We start from the raw sequence: 16,919 nt of genomic DNA, 5'->3' as shown, positions 1-16,919 counted from the left end.
ACTGTATTGAGACCATCTCACACATGAGCTATGTAAAATCCATTGCACTTAGAATCTTACCAAAAATAGCCGATACAATGAAACAACTCAGAAGTATAATCTGTTCTGCTTAAAAGATATATCTAAGGCCTACAAAAAATAATAAAATTTGTTTGTGTATACAGGAAAATGAACTGAGAATCAACAATGAAGAAAGCCCTCGAGGATCTGTCATGTTCAAAGAAGTTTTACAGGAATTGTACAATTCCGAGGCGCTCCATCGTAGAACCAGACAGGACCTCACAATGCAAATGGCTTTTCTGGCTGTACTGAGTCTTGCTAATGAGAATAACTTCTCTATGAAATCTGACGACACTGGTGATTTCTGTATTTCTTATGCTTAGTGTGTGAATAATTTCTCACCCTCTAAGTCTGCGTAAATAAAAAATAATTTCACTGTGTATTCAGCATAAAGTTGAAACTTTGTTTTTCGTTTTTCATTCTAAATGATGACAATTGACCTAGAGGATAAACTTTTATTTTGTCACATTGGTGTTAATGCTTTATGTGTTTTCTGGTCAGTGTTTTTATGTTGTTGTTTGTTCCAAGTTGATATTCATTACTTATGTTTAAACTAATTTAAATATAGGATATTGTTTGTGGGACTCACAAATGTACTCTATAAGGATTTTCTAATTTTGATTATTCTTACTTAAAATAAGTGAATACTTGACTTATTTGTTATAGGTAGGTTAAGTTCAGCTGTTGACAAATGTCAAGGTATGATTTTTACCAATTGAAGGTTAAAAGTAACAGCAATGCCAATGTCAACTGATTGTTAAAAGTGACATTTAAGAAAACTGAAAATGTCACATTTGTCTTTGGTTTTATTTTATAATTTGATTAAATAGTTAACGTGTTGTCCACCTGAGCTGGCTTTATCTTTGACCAAAGCATATGGTGAAAGTAACCAAATTCTTTTGTAAAAACTGTTTTGTATCAAGTTAAGTTGTATAAGTATAACTTTACTGTTTCTTAAATGGTGTTGTTTTTTTTATCCAAGCTTGCATGTTTCTATAATTCTTACAGTTGTCATCAAAGCTCAGAGCATAATCCTAACTTTGGTTGCTTACTTGTTGTATTTTCCTTCTTAGAATTCATATTTGACATTCCTTATAAATTAAGGAGACAAAGGACAAGACAAGCAGGCTTACCTAAAAATCTGTAGGCATCCCACTTCACTAAAGTAACACAATAGAAAACACTGAATATTTTGAGGCCAGTGGCCTTGAAATATTCAGTGTTTTCTATTGTGTTATATTAGCGAAGTGGAGTGCATACAGTTTTTAAGGCAGGCCTGCTTGTCCTGTCCTTTGTCTCCTTAATTCTCAGGCAATAAGCCGTTTCCAATCAAACCTGACTTTCTTTGATTCTTATTAAGTAATGTTTTACAGAAAAATACAAATTTTTTTGTTTTGAACACACACTCTTCAAGATTGTTTCAACAATGAATAGTCTCTTATCGTAAACTCGTGGCTGAAAGGAAACATTGACGTGAAAATTATTGTAGACTAACAGCTCTATGATGCTACAATTGGTTCTGTATCTTGCCTTATAATTTTTTATAGTGCTTCTTGGGTTCAAGATCCTAGATTTGTAAAATAGTTAATAGCTGCCGTTGTAAAATAAATAGGTACAATTTTAGGTCTTAAATTTGTCCCTAAAAATGTCCTGTAATATTTTGCTCCAAATTCAACCAGGTAATTTTTCAGTTGTTTCATACAAATCACAAATATATCGATGTCAAACAAAGCAAGTTATTAAGACACATGATATGTAGAAAGGTGTCGTAAATTAATGAAAATGAATACAATTTTGTTGCTATCTCTGGAGATGACTGCAATATAACATCAAACGATTTTAAACTATAGTTTTAACTTATCAAGTATCTTGAAATATCAAGATTAGACTTGTAATTATTAACAGGGTGTCCACCGACCGGGAATTATGCGTGATTTTTTTGGACCGGGAAAAAACCGGGAATTATGCGTGAATTTTGTATTTTACCGGGAATTTTCAATTTGCCGCAATCGCGCATGAAGATGACGTTTCCGTGACCGCGGGAGACGACGATGGCATTTCCGTGACCGCGGGAGACGACGATGGCATTTCCGTGACGATGATGATGTCCAAACGGACGCAGGATATGTTAGTGATTTTGCCGCGATCGCGCATGCGGACAATGACGTTTCCGTGACCGCAGGAAACGATGATGATGTCTAAAAAATAATCTTGACGATGATGACCTCTGGAAATTATTTGAATTAAGCTACAATCGAGAAAGAGGATGATAACTTTACTGTGATCGCGGGAGACAATTATATTGTTTCCGTTACTGCTGAACAATATCAGGATTTTGTCACGACCACGGTTTAGGATTAGTTTTTAATTTTCCGGATGATTTAATCTGTAATATATATAAATTGAATATTTGTGTCAGGCAATATTACAGCAATCATAAATTTTGTTTCTTTACCTGAGAATGCTCTCTCCGATAACTAAATAGCGAGCTGTGTTAGCGCTAAAACAGCATTGCCGGAGTTGGCGCAAAACATGTTGAAAATTTTAGTATAAAAAGTACGACCAGAACTACCTGGAATATTTTTTTTTACTCATGAATTTTTTCTGGTTGGCCTGGTGGACACCCTGAAAGGTACGGTTCTGTACATCTTTAAATACTTTGATTTATAAAGGTACAAAACACTTAATTTTCCCAGGAACCCCTCTATTAGATGCAAAGTTGTAGGCAATAATCTTTTTTCATATGTCAATCTATAGGTACGAGTATGGATTGAAAAAAAAACAGACAAATTAAAAATATCTCATCCACCAGTTCCAGTTTAATATTAGTATTGGTGATTTTTTCCTATGAAAAGCTCCAAACCCTCTTGAATAGGTAGTTTATCCTCGCAGCTTAGCGTTTTATGGATACGCTTTCCCATAGTATATTCACACGTTACACAAACACATACATACAATTTGGATTCACCTAAAAGCAGATAACAGACAAAAGATAATGTGTTGTAATAATAACAATAACACTACGACAAACACGAAACACCTGAACAGGCTGTGTACATATTTACCTGTAAACTCTGTACGTTAAACATGATTTGATTTGATTTTCTGCTGAACCTTAAAATTATTGAGAGTGACCATGTAAGCCAGTTACTACCGATTATTCGTTCAAACCTTTCTTGAGGTATAAAGTCTAAGTAAAAACTAGAATTTTTCATTCACTTGATCCAATTTTTTATAATTGGAATCAAGTACATTTTGGGGTTTCCTAGGGTTCAAAGGTTAGCCATTCTTTTTCTTATTTTATATCAACCATTGGTTTTCAACTGTAAATTCCAATTTAATTTCATTTGCAGATTACACCACAACAATAGTAAAAGGTAAAGACAAATACAAATTGACACTTAAAATCACTTCCTCTGTTCAAAACTGGTTGAGCAAGAATACTTGAATCATGAGTAAAAATAAAATATTACAATTTTCCACTTTCAACAATTCTAAAGAAATAATTTTTCAGCTCACGAAACCAACTATACTTTCTTTCTGTAAATCAGTAGGTTTTTGGGACAATTCAAGATGATTAAAAATGCAATGGGTAACTGTGATCACTGATCATGTGATAAATTTTGTTAAAGCCATTTTATTAATCTATTTTATTAGAAAATGTTTCTATAAAAAACAGAGGTATTAGTATACCATGGATAGTTTTTACCTATTACAGTATATCTTACAGTTTGTGTGCTGGGAAAATTCAACTTCTAGTAAATAGCACAAAAGGCCATTAAAGTTATTGCTGGCATCAGCTCAAGAAATAATGTAGATCCAGTTTTCAAAATCAAACTTTTGACTCTGCCTGCTCTTTATATTTAACATTTGGCATTTATTACTTAAAACAACATTGCTTTATTTGGAAACTGCAAAAAACTCACAAATTATCTCTTTAATAATCTTCACCAGACAAGTCATTGGATATCAACAATTTAAAAAGAAACTCTTAGAAAAATTGATTGAGTTCGCCATTATAGCATGGAATCATTTTTATCTTCTGAAATAAGATACTGTCCGCGAGAGTAAAGAAGTCCCCTGAGCTCCAGCCTATTCGTAGTTTGAAGGCGTTACGCTTGAACGTTTCGCGCGACAATTACTGTAGAGCCGTCTTGACGCTGCTCTGCTAGTTTTAAGGCTTAATTTTTGTATTTAATATCTGTATGATTTTTATAAATCTATGTCATAATATTTTTTTGCATAGTCATACAATCAAAGGAAACCTATTTTCTAGTGTTACTAAGGCAAATTAATAACCTTCCTAGTTCCTACTTTATGATTTTTGTTTGGTTAAATGTAACAATACCAATAAAATACAATACAATAAAATCCTTTTTAAATCCGAGTTTGAAAGCATTAATCCCAAATAATTAGTTGATCCATGAATATACTTATGGTGAATGCATATTACCGGTACATAATATAAGTACACGAGTACAGCAGTTTCAATAGCATACATCGCAATAAACAACTTACTATTAAAGTTATTAATCCTATTACCATAAACCTAAGTTAAAAAATCAAGAAAACGAGCAAAAACCCTTCGTTAGACCCAATATCTACGACAATCACGCGGTTTGACACGCTCATATCAGGTAACACGCCATTGACGTCTATACTTTGCCAACATTTCTGGAACGTTAAATTACTGTCCATCCAAGTTTCGTCCAGATAGAAATTTTCCTTTTTTGTTCCCTTAGCTTTCTTATCCCTTGCAAATACTTCAACCTCCAATTAGACAAAGGAGGTTTGATAGCTTCTATCAAATTAGGATGATTGGAGAGTAAAAGTTTTGTAACTGATTTTAGGCTACCTATTTAAAAATACATCTGTAGAAGCCACCAAAAAGATTCTCAACCTCCAATTAACGATGTTAGGCCTTTCAATAAAACATTTTCTTTTAGGACCAAATTTCTTCCACTTGAACCCCATATCTTTTAAGAGACGCCGAAGTGTCCATTCGCTCCATTTGAAATTAATTCTTTCTCTCAAAACAGGTAATAGTTTTTTAGATGTAAGGAAAATTTGTTTGTTCTTGTAAAAATCACGTATTACATCTACAGTTACACGCCTATCAACGCTATCTATTTGTACTTTATGGTGGTCAGCATTCTTGCGTTTTTTCCCGAGTGTACAGAGTTTTTCATCCGGAGTTTGTTTGCCGGCTTTTCTAATTTGTTTAATAGTTTTTTTCTGGAACTTTACAATAGTTTGCGGCATGTTCTGTTGCCTATCGGCACTAATAAATTTTTGTCTTTACAAATCATCATCAAATCATGTTTATTAGCACACAAACGTACAGAGGTTTTAGATAAATGCACAGGTGCTTCGTCATTCTTCTTATAGTCTAATATTATATTACATATTATATATTATTATTATTACATTCGTTGTCACAACACTTTATCACCCGTCTAATTAAATCCCTCTCTCCACTATGTATAGTAGCATGACGTTTTCTTAAATCCATAGCTACAAGGACCGTCCAAACAAAACGAACTCACTACGCGAACACACGAGACTGCAATGAATCAAATGACATGACCACATAATGATAATCTACTTACCAAAACAAAGATATGAGTAATTATGTTTACAACAGTTGTTTACAGACAGACATCGAGGCGAGGCGCCCAGATGCTTAGCGCCTGAAAATAGTGCGCGATACCCTCCAAACATAGCTGCGTATCTCTCTGGCTCAAGGGACTTCTTTACCCTCGCGTACAGTATAAGAAGTTTGTTTAACAAGCCGAATGTGGAAATTGTTATTCAACTCTTTTGAGAATAACTTTTAAAATGAAAAAGGAACTGAAATTAGAACTGGCAATAATATGTACAAATTCACTATATTCTTTCAAATATTTAAACTATAAAATACAATCCCTATATAATAAGGCATAACGGAAACCTACAACATTAAAGACATACAAACTTTACTTTTGGTAGTCAGAAATCTACCTTACAGTAAACTTTCTCGTTAAAAATAGATCATGCTGCGTGACAGTATTTACAAAGTGTACTGGTGTCTTGAAGAAGTGATACAGTTGTTTACAATCATAACTAAAAAAAAAACTATTTACAAATATATGGTGCACAATAACATCTTTGATTCACACTATTTGGTGTTTGATCATCATAAAAATAACAAAGTAATTAATATTATAAACATGTGATGTTTTTTTTTACTAACAATTATTAAGTGCTTACTCAATAGTGTTTTTTATCTGTGGATTGTATCCTACATGAAAAAAACAAATAAAATACAAACAAATTATATTTACTATCTGACTTTAAAACAATGCATTAAGAAATATATCCTTATTTTTCTTACTTCAGACTAAAATAGTTAGTCGTGGACTGAATGACTGTGTCATCAATGTGTGAACAGTCAGTTGTGAATATGTCCCACTAGTGATGTGTCAAAACCGAATCTCAAATCTCAAAACCATCAAAACTTAGGAAAAGTTTCGGTTTCGAGATTCAAAAGTTTCAAAATTGAAGATATTGGCAATTTTATTCTTGAATCTACTGGCATTTTTTGCATCATTATTATTATTTTAAAACGTTTTTATTTGCTCGCTTTCTTGTCCGGTACAAATTTTGCAATCAATTTTATACTAACTTCCCGAGGAGCTATAGAGACTTGAAACATCGCTCACAAATGGAAGACAATGAAATATCATATCATTTAATTTTCATATTTCCCTTGGGCTATGCCCAATGGGGTTCCAAATTTTCCATGTTTACATTTTGAAAGAATGTAAATATATCAATTAATTTAATTAAGCTGTAAATACTTAAATTTGACAGTTCGAAGAGCAGAGGTTAAGAGGTACAGGTTATGCTTCCAAGAGATTCTTTATACAAACATTTCAAAATAAAGAAAAACAATCTGATTGCAGATATAAAGGTGTTTGTTAATAATGTCAATTGTATTTAGTATTCTATAATGTAAACAATAAATTAAATAGATTGATATATTTATAGTTAGTAGGTAGGCCATACATCCAATCTGATACATAATTATATGAAAAGAAACTCAAATAAACCTTAGATTTCCCACATGCATCTGTCTTAATCTGATATAGATGCTTGAAATAGATTTAACATCCACACACATTAAAAACTAAAAAGGTGAAAATAATTTATAAATAAAAAACTTTTTTAAAACAAAACGTTTCTAAACACACTAAAAAGTAAAATATAATTTATAAATATCTGGAGAGTATAAATACTTGTAAGATTAAAAACGAAAAAACGTGAGGTGTATGCAATTGATAATAATACATTAGTTCAATAGGTGAAGGTAATTGTAAATTTTCTATTGCATGCACACTACGTTTTTCGTTTTAAATCTTACAAGTATTTATACTCTCCACATATTTATAAATTATATTCTACTTTTTAGTGCGTTTAAAAACGTTTTGTTTAAAAAAAAATTTTATTTATAAATTATTTAACACTGTTTCCACACTAGCTGGTACCGGTAGCAATAGAGCAAACGCAGTAAATTGCATTCTGAACTTAGAAAGGCATCTTAAATACTATAACTGGAACAACTCAGTTTCATAACGATATATTAGCCACTAAATGTTCTAATTAGTCTAATACTCATGTTTATGTTGGTGTCAAAAGTTTAATTTATTTTAATTTAAGAAAAAATTATGTTGGTGTGGGTTTATCAGTAACAATTTGTATGTCAGTGTCAGGAGTCCCCTTTCATTTTTGATTTCATACTTAAAACTTTATTATTACCTGTATTTTTTCTGTAACCTTAACCTTTGTAATCAGCCAAGTAAAAAGGTTTCGCGTTTCGGTTTTGGTTTAGAGATTCAAAATTTCTGGTTTTGACCATCACTATGTCCCACTATATTGTGGAATAAAGAAGCCTTGTATTTGATTTTGACTATAACTGATTCTTTGGTAAGGATGAATTATTTAAATACATACCAATAATAAATGGCCACTGAGTCCAGTTTTGAAGAGTTACCATTTCTTTATATTAAACCACTAATGAGAGATCTGCTTATACAAAACACAACACAATAGCAACTAATCATAGCCTACTGCAATGTATTGTAAGTGTAATGAAACAGAGTAAAGCCTAGTTAATGTTAATTTATTTTACGCCACACTACACTGTTTTGACGAACTTCCCACGCAAGGATTTAGTACAGAAAACAGCTGTTTGCCTTCAGCTTAATCAAATGGGGCTTCATTACGTACTACTGTACTGTAATGAGTGTTACCGGACACCAACCAGCTGATTATAATGTATTTGGCAATGAATGGTTATAAACAAAATCATAACCTCTCTTAGAGGTTTCTAGGTTCTCTTAGGTTCTCTTAGAGGTGACTAGTGATTGTTAGTCCCTTATTTGGTAGTTATATAAAAGGAATTGAACAGATTCAGTAGTATGGCGTAAACTATCCTACGTTACTCGTCCAAAATGCGTTTACCGGACTCGTATAGTAATCCCGTACTCGACTTCGTCTTGCACAGGAACGACCACACTTGTCCGGTAAACACTTTTTTTCCGGACTAGTAACGTAATAATCCACAAACATGTGATTTGATGCTTTACACGAGAGGTAGGTAATAACTCACTTTAGCTTGGGTTTGGTTTCAAGCAGTACATTGGAGCTTTAAAGACTTTTTAAAATATTTCTTTAAAAAATTATCCATAGTCTCATCAACTGCGGTTTATGACTTTTCAAAACAAAATTAAAATTTGTAAACATTTTAAACGATTGATCTGAGTGACTTTTGCTAACACTTGAACATAAAATGTCATCAACTAAGTTAAAAACATCCAACTTAAATTTGGCAGGATTTTGGAGGATTTCTACCAAAGGTGAAAATGCGTCTCAAATACGTCTTGTAACTAAAGGTGTGAGGATAGTGAAATTTCAATTCCGATAGTTAATGCTTGTTTTAAATCGGATCGGATATTGAGAGGTTTGGATTTGGATAATTTTACGCATGAGTACTTCATAAACTAATATTAAAGTTAACAAGTTTCGTTAGTTTAATCCATCATAATTGTATCAAATATTTCTTACCAGTTTAAAACAAAATTTGGTATTCAAACGAAATGTATTTTTTTCTTCTGTTGCCTATATCCCAAGATAGTGATGCAATTCCTTTTAACCATTGATATAACCTCACTAACTCAACAATTTGTAGACCCAGAGGTTGTCGAGTTATCCCAAGAACATTGAAATTTTTAATGGGTTTTGATAAGTGAATACATAACAGAATAATTTGACATATACATTTATTACTTGCATGAGTATTTTACATATTGAGTGAACAATCCTCAAAGAAACGTTGAATATTCAACAATTAAAACTAAATTATCTGAAAAAATTACTGTCAGCTGTCGAGTGTCGAGTTAGTGAGATTTTACATAGTAAGTAAGAAACTAACACATAATTTTAAATATGAACTGCATGATGATTGATTGGTATCAGCAGAAAGATTTTTCAGTTGGTTAAATATTTTAAAATGAGTTGTTGGCCATTAGACAATATAAATTTAAAAGCTCACTATTCCGTAACTGTTTTGCAATTTCTTTAAATTGTAAGGTTATTGGAAGGTTGTAAGGTTACTTCGAGGGGTCTGATAGGACCAGACTTTATTGGCGTGGCCTACAATCTCTAACCCAGATTTCAGGTTGTAACCATAACAGTTTGTGGTAGGCGTATTACACTATTGAGTTTGATGGTAAATAAGTGTAGAATGCGAGTTAGCTAGTCAGTAAATGCATAATATAAATCTTTTACATAACTCTTTAGTTACATCTCTCTGACAACGTCCAATCTTGAGTTAGGGCTAACCCACCTTAGAGCTTCGGTGATGTTTTTTTTTTCTAGGTAAACCCACAGATCACCCGCATTAAGCTGGTAATCCGCCTCAAAGACGCAAGGAAATTTGGTTTGAGTAATATAAACAAACAATTTAAGCGTTAAACTCATTTTCGTGTGGGAACCGGACCAAAATAGCCTCATATAAACAAGTTCAAAAGTTTGTGGTCTGCTGAAGAAGATAGCCGCCGGGTGGAATAAAGCATTCAAGCAACCAACTTTCGCTGTGATTAGTGCAGCGCGTATGGACTGGATACTAAAACATATTTGTAATCCGAGTGACCATTGGCGAGATTATTAAACAAATAGATTTCCATTTTAACTCTGTATGCTACGCATCTTTGTGACACCCTGTATGTGACACGTTTCAGCATTACAAAACTGCATCATAAGACGATCAGAGAATCTCAAATTATTAATTATAGTAAAATTACCTTAAAGTTATTTAAATAATGAACAAAACACATGTGTACATGAAGAGTACATTTTGTACACAACAAAGTTTTAGAAATTAATAAGTTATACGTTCTCATATTAAGACAACTTTAAGGATAAAGGAAGTTTTTGAGTTCATTGGAGCTTTAATACTGTAAGACAAAGAAACAAAAATACTTGAGTGCTAAAATGTAATTATAGGCCTATTCTTGTTAAAATATTATATTTTTAAAAGTATTTTATATATATGATTGAATCATAGCTAAAAACGTACTGTCTACATAGGTTATTGTCTAATTATTTAAAAACCCCCAAACCCACAAAACTTTTTTAGTATTTACAGGCATTACAAACTTTATTCCTAGATAAGGAAAAAACCAACAGTAAATTGGTTATGCTTTGCTCCAAGTGCACACACAAGAGCCCAAGGCCAAGTCACACTCAACTCTGTGTAAATGACGGTTGTAAGTCATGTAAATGCAAATTAAAAAGGGAAATAAATGAAGAAAAATGTGAAAAGGAGCAGAATTGAGTAAGACTTGGCCTTGACTGTTTTACACAGCCTCTAATAAATATTTACACCTAATAACAACATTAAAATAAATTTTTACTTAAACAATCAAAAATCACTATAACAAAACAAATATTTACTATCAAAATAAATATACCAAATTATATTTATATACTTTATAAACCTGATAGGTTCAAACAAAATACTAATGTACATTTACATTTTGATTAATTTAAATCAATACTATTGATTCAGGAAAAGTGCTACTATTATGAAAACTCTGATATGACCCTCTGAGAGAAGTCTGATGAGTCCATTCGGAGAATATAGGGGATGATGGTGTCTATAGTTACACCCCCTGTTAGCCCTGCAAAGAACAGTTCCTCCATTACATGAGGCTGCAGAGCTCTGAGCGGGGGAAGCCGCAACAAGAGGCGGGGAAAGCGGTCCTCATCATCACTATAGTGTCTCTGCACATAACTTCTCAACTCTTGAAAGGCTCTTTCTTGGAATTTATCAACGTGTTTGCGTGACACCAGAGCCGGTATATCTGAAATAAGATGAAATTGTAACTACCAGAGTTAACAATTCAATGAGCCAAAATTGTTTTACCCCATTCATTACATAAAAATGGGGAAAAACAGTACCATCAAATTACAGGCCTTTATCAATATTGCCCACTATATCTAAGCTCTACACTCCCGATTGGTAAGTTTTTTGGAAAATAATCAATTATTTGACGAAGAACAACATGGTTTTAGGTCTGGAAAATCTGTAACAACTGCTGGTATTGATCTAGTTGAGACTCTTATTGATGCTATTGACAACTCTGTTGGAATTTTCATGGACCTTAGTAAAGCTTTTGATAGCGTTTCAAATCAGACACTTATTTCAACATTACAACATTTGGGTATTACTGGTAATTCACTAAATTGGTTTAAATCATATTTAGAAAACAGGCAGCAATATGTTGAACTAAATATGATTACAGAATTCAATCAATTACTTAAAGTCAAATCATCTCTAAAACAAGTCACATATGGAGTCCCTCAGGGGTATACTCTTGGTCCAATTTTATTCCACTGTTATATAAAAGGCCTGCCTTCAGCTCTAACAAACTTAAACAGTAAATTATGCCTCTATGCTGATGATGCAAATTTAATAGTTTCTGGTAGATCAAAAAATGACATTGAATATATAGGCAATAGTAGCCTTGAATCTGTATACGAATATTTATCTTGCAAAAACGTATTGCTTAACTCAGAGAAAACCAATTACATAAATTTTTAAACTGCCCAAAAAAACCTTTAAAACCTCATTTAAAAATTGATAACAATTACTTAACTCAAGTGACTCAAACTAAATTCTTAGGACTAATAATTGATCAAAATTTATCTTGGTTGTACCACATTGATAAACTAAAAAGCAAAATTTGTTCAGGTCTATTTATGCTGCACAACTTGTCTAAACTCTGTTCGTTGAATGTTTTACTGAAGGTTTACTATGCTCACATAAACTCACATATTGCATTCGTCATTGAATTATATGGTGCAACAACCATTCAAAATTTAGATAGTATATTAATTTTACAAAAGAGAGCCATACGTATCATGTTAAACTTAGGAGAAAACCAATCGGCTAAACATTATTGACAAATAATTTACACATAATTATGACACATAATTCTAATACTCGCCCCAGCCATCCAGAGGCATAATTTAGAGTTTTATGATAAAAAACCCACCGCTGCAGGTACTAGGTTTTTTATTCTCTGCCTAAAAATATAATGGAAATCAATAATATTAAAACATAAAAAAAAAATTGAAAATATGTATAATAAGCAAATGTTACTACTCATTTAGTGAGCATTTTGATAATATTTTATAGAATTAATTGTATTTATTGACGCCATTCTTCATTTATATTTGTATAATGTAAATCTTGAGTAAAGTGAATCTGAATCTGAATCTGAATCTGAAACTATAATTAACCCCCTAAGTGCTGTGCAACGATATATCGTTGTTTTTTTTAATCTCTAAGGGATATAGAGAGAAAGGTTATTTTAACAAAAAGTAGCAAAACGGCCATTGGTGACCTGCATGTTCATAGGATACACTAACAACCAATTAGCTAAACGATTTGCCCAATCCAATGATTCGAGGTGTATGTCTAAACCAAGGATATGAACACCTCACTATGCCCCAGTGGTTGTAGTATATCACCACAAACACACAGGTCACCAATTACTTGCCACACAGGAAGGGAATCGAACCCGAGCAGACAAATGCCACTGGCCAAGTGACACAAGCCCTAGCCTTCTCGGCTATCTGTGCTTGAAGGATGAGGAGTCAAAAACCGGTATTTAAGCTGACGCCAACGATTGCAAACAGATAGCGCTACAGCAGGTTGTTTAATGCATTACTAGGTACGGTAGCAGCACTAGTTAGTCTCGGACTATTTAGATGATATTTTTCAGTCAAACCACAATAGTGATCATAAATTGTGTTACTGACGTTTTGTTGCAAAAGATTATTTTCCCTAAAATGGCTATATTACGATAACCTTATCCAACTAAATCAAGGTTAAATTCAATATTGCATTGTAAACAGGATGTCATTTGATTTTATGAGATTTTGGTTTCAAACAATGCTACCAGAACATTACAATTTATAAGAAACCTTGGAAATTTACAACAAAAATTAAGTTTTATTTAATGTTTACTACAAATACCAGAACTTATCTTTGTTATACATTGTCTTACTGTCTTATTATTCAAAATTAGCCTAATTATTAAAATAGTGACAACTAAAATAGGCAAACCAAAAAGTCTTACGAAATATGAATTATTAGCAGCATAGAAAGGGTTAAGGAGTGATCATGAACATAAAGCCAATACAGGGAAATCATTGAGAATCGAATGAGAATACTGATTGTGTTTAGTTAAATCAAAACTCGGACCAAACAACAAAGCAGTGACTCATAAAACTGGGGAAATTTTATGAGCGTTATAAATGTGCCGCTTGTATCGTAGCCACCACCGCCGCTTACGTGCTGCTCAGGTTACCGCTCGCCGCTCGTATCATACCCGAGGCCTTAGACTAGGCTTCAGACTCCATAAGTCAGTAGACATACAGTTTGCAAACAGATTGAAAAATGAATTTTAACACTGCCAGTGTGTACTCAAGCCAAGAACTCTTTCCTCCAAATACTAACTGTAACATCTACCTAGGCAATGATGGGCCTGGGTATTTTTAATTGTAGAGTAATTTAGTTATACACCCTACACATTCATTACCTGGACTAAACAGTATGAGCAGTTTGAGGTAACCGTATTCATGTTCGTCAACATGGAGACATGACATTCCGTTGACGTAGTCTTGCAACATGCAAATATGATCTGTCACCTGCAAGTAAAGATTTTTGTAGTCAATCACCCTACAAACTAGGTAACTTTTAATTACAAAACGTATTTAGTACATGGAAATTCAACAATATCATATGTTTTATAAGATATAAGTATTAACACATTCGCCACTGAGCGTCACATATATGCGACGTCGGGGTCATTACCACAGACCGAGGTATACATTTGAATCTTACACATAGACCGGCTGTCACTTGGAAAACAGTACACACAGACCACGGGAGAAAACCTGTAAAACAGTGATCATTTACATTGTAAATGATCACTGTTTTACATCGTAATACGCTACAGTCGTGTTTGTAAATAATTTTTTTTTTTTTGTATTTTTTATAACCTTTTGTAATGTCAAATATTTGCCACGCCCGGTCTACAGCAAAGACAATAGTGAAAACTATCATAGTTTTCTTGAAATAGACCAAACGTCGCATATATGCGACAGTTAATTTTTGTTTGTGTTTTGAGGTGAAAGTTAGTAAAAAAGACAGATTATTCAAGAACAGTTTGAGTTTATAACTGAACAAATATAAAAGCTACATAGGATAATGCAGCATACATACTGCACACATACATACAGTGATACAGAAAAGTAAAGACCAGTTTTTCCAACTATCATATGACGTCACCAATCATCATATCCACAGACCAAGCGACGTAGTTATGCGTCAGACATCTCTGTAGACCACTGCAGGGAATTCAGTGCCTTCAAATAGACCGTTACAAAGATATAAGCATTTTAAAAACATTAGAACCCTGACGCAAATATGCGACAACAGTCTATGGGTGGAAACCGGCCGTCACATATGTGCTTCGCTGGTCCATGTGAATGAAAAATTTCATACTATTGCAGTAGCGAACGTGTTAAACACAAAATGACTCGGGCTTGTACTAAGGGTAGAAAAATTTCTTGAAATTAAAGAACATGTTTGCTTGTGCTTCTGTTTATCTTTTTTACTAGCATATGTTTCAGTTTTGTAATGAATTTTGCATTTGTGAAACTTTAACCTGTAGGTCATGTTGCTATCCAGCCTTTTTTTTAGCTAAACTGATGAAGCAACCTTGACTTCTACTAAAGTTTCCACACCCAACAAATGGATCAAATGGGATGATTACTGTGGTGTCCAATCCGACTAGTTTACAAATTCTAGAAACTAAATTAAATGTGTTAGTGCCCTTTTTATACGAAATGTCTAGGCATTTAGTAAGATAAAAAAAGAGTACGGTGTACCACTGATATGCCTCTAAAGCCAATCCAAAATACATATTTGTCTAGTTCTAACGAACAAGACCAATTACCCAAATATGCTGTAATTCCTTTGGCTTACCTCGATTTAAGGTTTGACTTTTATCCCTTTACTTGGTAAAATGCCGATCATCAAATCAGTTTGGACATTAGTTATTGTAACAAAGTATGCATAGTGCAATCGTTTACAGTCAAAATTAAATTGTTACCAGTTTGACTCGATGAGCAGATATCTTTTCTTGAGCAACTGAGTTGTGCAGATGGTTGATGATTGAAGAAAGAATAGAAGGCAGGGAGAGAATCTGAGAGCATTGTGCCATTCCGAGGACAAACAGCTCCGTCCAACAGGCTCTGACTAGAGCTACTTGAGTCTCAACTCTGTAACATGATTAAACTGATATAGTAAATGACAATTATTTGAAAAGAATAAGAAAATTTGAGTTTTTAGGGAAAAAGCCACAAGGAAAACTAGCTTGGGCTCACTCACACTACACATTCTTTATCACAGGACAAAGTGATAAAGAAGTATTTATGCTCTCCTTTTGCAAAACAAAAGAAATTACCAACTTTAAAGTTACTGTAATCCATCCGGCTCGAAGGACCATTAATTTGTTGAGTCGTAGAGAATTTTAAATCTTAAAAATTCTATTCTCAAAATGTATTAATTTAATTTTACCCAAAGGTAATCGGAGAGCATGAAATAAAAACTCTGCTTCTCAGTTCACACACTTTTTAATATCAGGTTTTAAAATTGGATATATTGAATTATGACAAGAACTGTTATATTAGATTAGAATATTAAATGAAATCTTCCGGAAGGTTAAAACTTTTAAATCCTAAAAATCTGATAGAAATATTGTAAGAGTATTTTGAATAATTGCTAAATAAATTAAGTTAAAAATTATTTTCTACTTGCGGAGTCTTTCTTGAGAAGTCCAGGTTGTGGTGAGTTTCAAGTGAGGTCGTGACGTGGGTAGCGAAGCGGTTGTAAGAGGGTTGGAGCTGGCGATGTCGTCTGGGAAGGTTGCAGAGGGTTGGCCTCAAAGGAGTAGCTAGGAGAGTAGAGGTTTGACGTAGAGAGACTTTGCTAGTGGTCCAGTGATGCCCGTAGAGGAGAGGGATGACTTGAGCTTAAAAGTGGCGTGCAGGTTGACGACAGGAGAGAATTACCAGTCCATTCACTTGTAGAGGTTTCATCCAAATATTAATACTGAAGATTTACTTCATTCACTTCACATCACTGTCACTGATACACTGAACTGTACTATTATGTTCTAACATTGGTTATAATTAAAAGAGAGAATTTAGACTACATTTTGAATCTATAACTACAATATATT

General features: G+C 33.1%; 2 protein-coding genes across 4 annotated transcripts in view; one reads left to right on the top strand and one right to left on the bottom strand.

Moving 5' to 3' along the window:
- The window catches only part of LOC128997968 (condensin complex subunit 2-like), a 63,974-nt gene extending 62,955 nt beyond the window's left edge, over positions 1–1,019 (top strand). Inside the window, exon 15 of the mRNA XM_054423841.1 lies at positions 165–1,019. Within this exon, the coding sequence (XP_054279816.1) occupies positions 165–383 (219 nt within the window). The 3' untranslated portion in view covers positions 384–1,019. The remainder of the gene's footprint in view (positions 1–164) is intronic.
- A 4,910-nt stretch (positions 1,020–5,929) lies between these two features.
- LOC128997863 (nuclear receptor subfamily 2 group C member 1-like) overlaps positions 5,930–16,919 on the bottom strand; it is a 36,101-nt gene continuing 25,111 nt past the window's right edge. For all 3 annotated transcript variants that reach the window (XM_054423636.1, XM_054423635.1, XM_054423634.1), the window contains exons 7-9: positions 15,789–15,957; positions 14,211–14,319; positions 5,930–11,465 (exon numbers count right to left, since the gene is read on the bottom strand). In XM_054423636.1, the coding sequence (XP_054279611.1) occupies positions 11,185–11,465; positions 14,211–14,319; positions 15,789–15,957 (559 nt within the window). In that variant the 3' untranslated portion in view covers positions 5,930–11,184. The remainder of the gene's footprint in view (positions 11,466–14,210; positions 14,320–15,788; positions 15,958–16,919) is intronic.

Source organism: Macrosteles quadrilineatus, unplaced genomic scaffold (assembly GCF_028750875.1).
Source record: "Macrosteles quadrilineatus isolate MER2022 unplaced genomic scaffold, UCM_ALF_1.0 Scaffold_7__1_contigs__length_78375512, whole genome shotgun sequence".
NCBI classification, from domain to species: domain Eukaryota; kingdom Metazoa; phylum Arthropoda; class Insecta; order Hemiptera; family Cicadellidae; genus Macrosteles; species Macrosteles quadrilineatus.
Note: the sequence above shows the minus strand (reverse complement) of the source record. Positions and strands in the feature narration are given on the sequence as shown.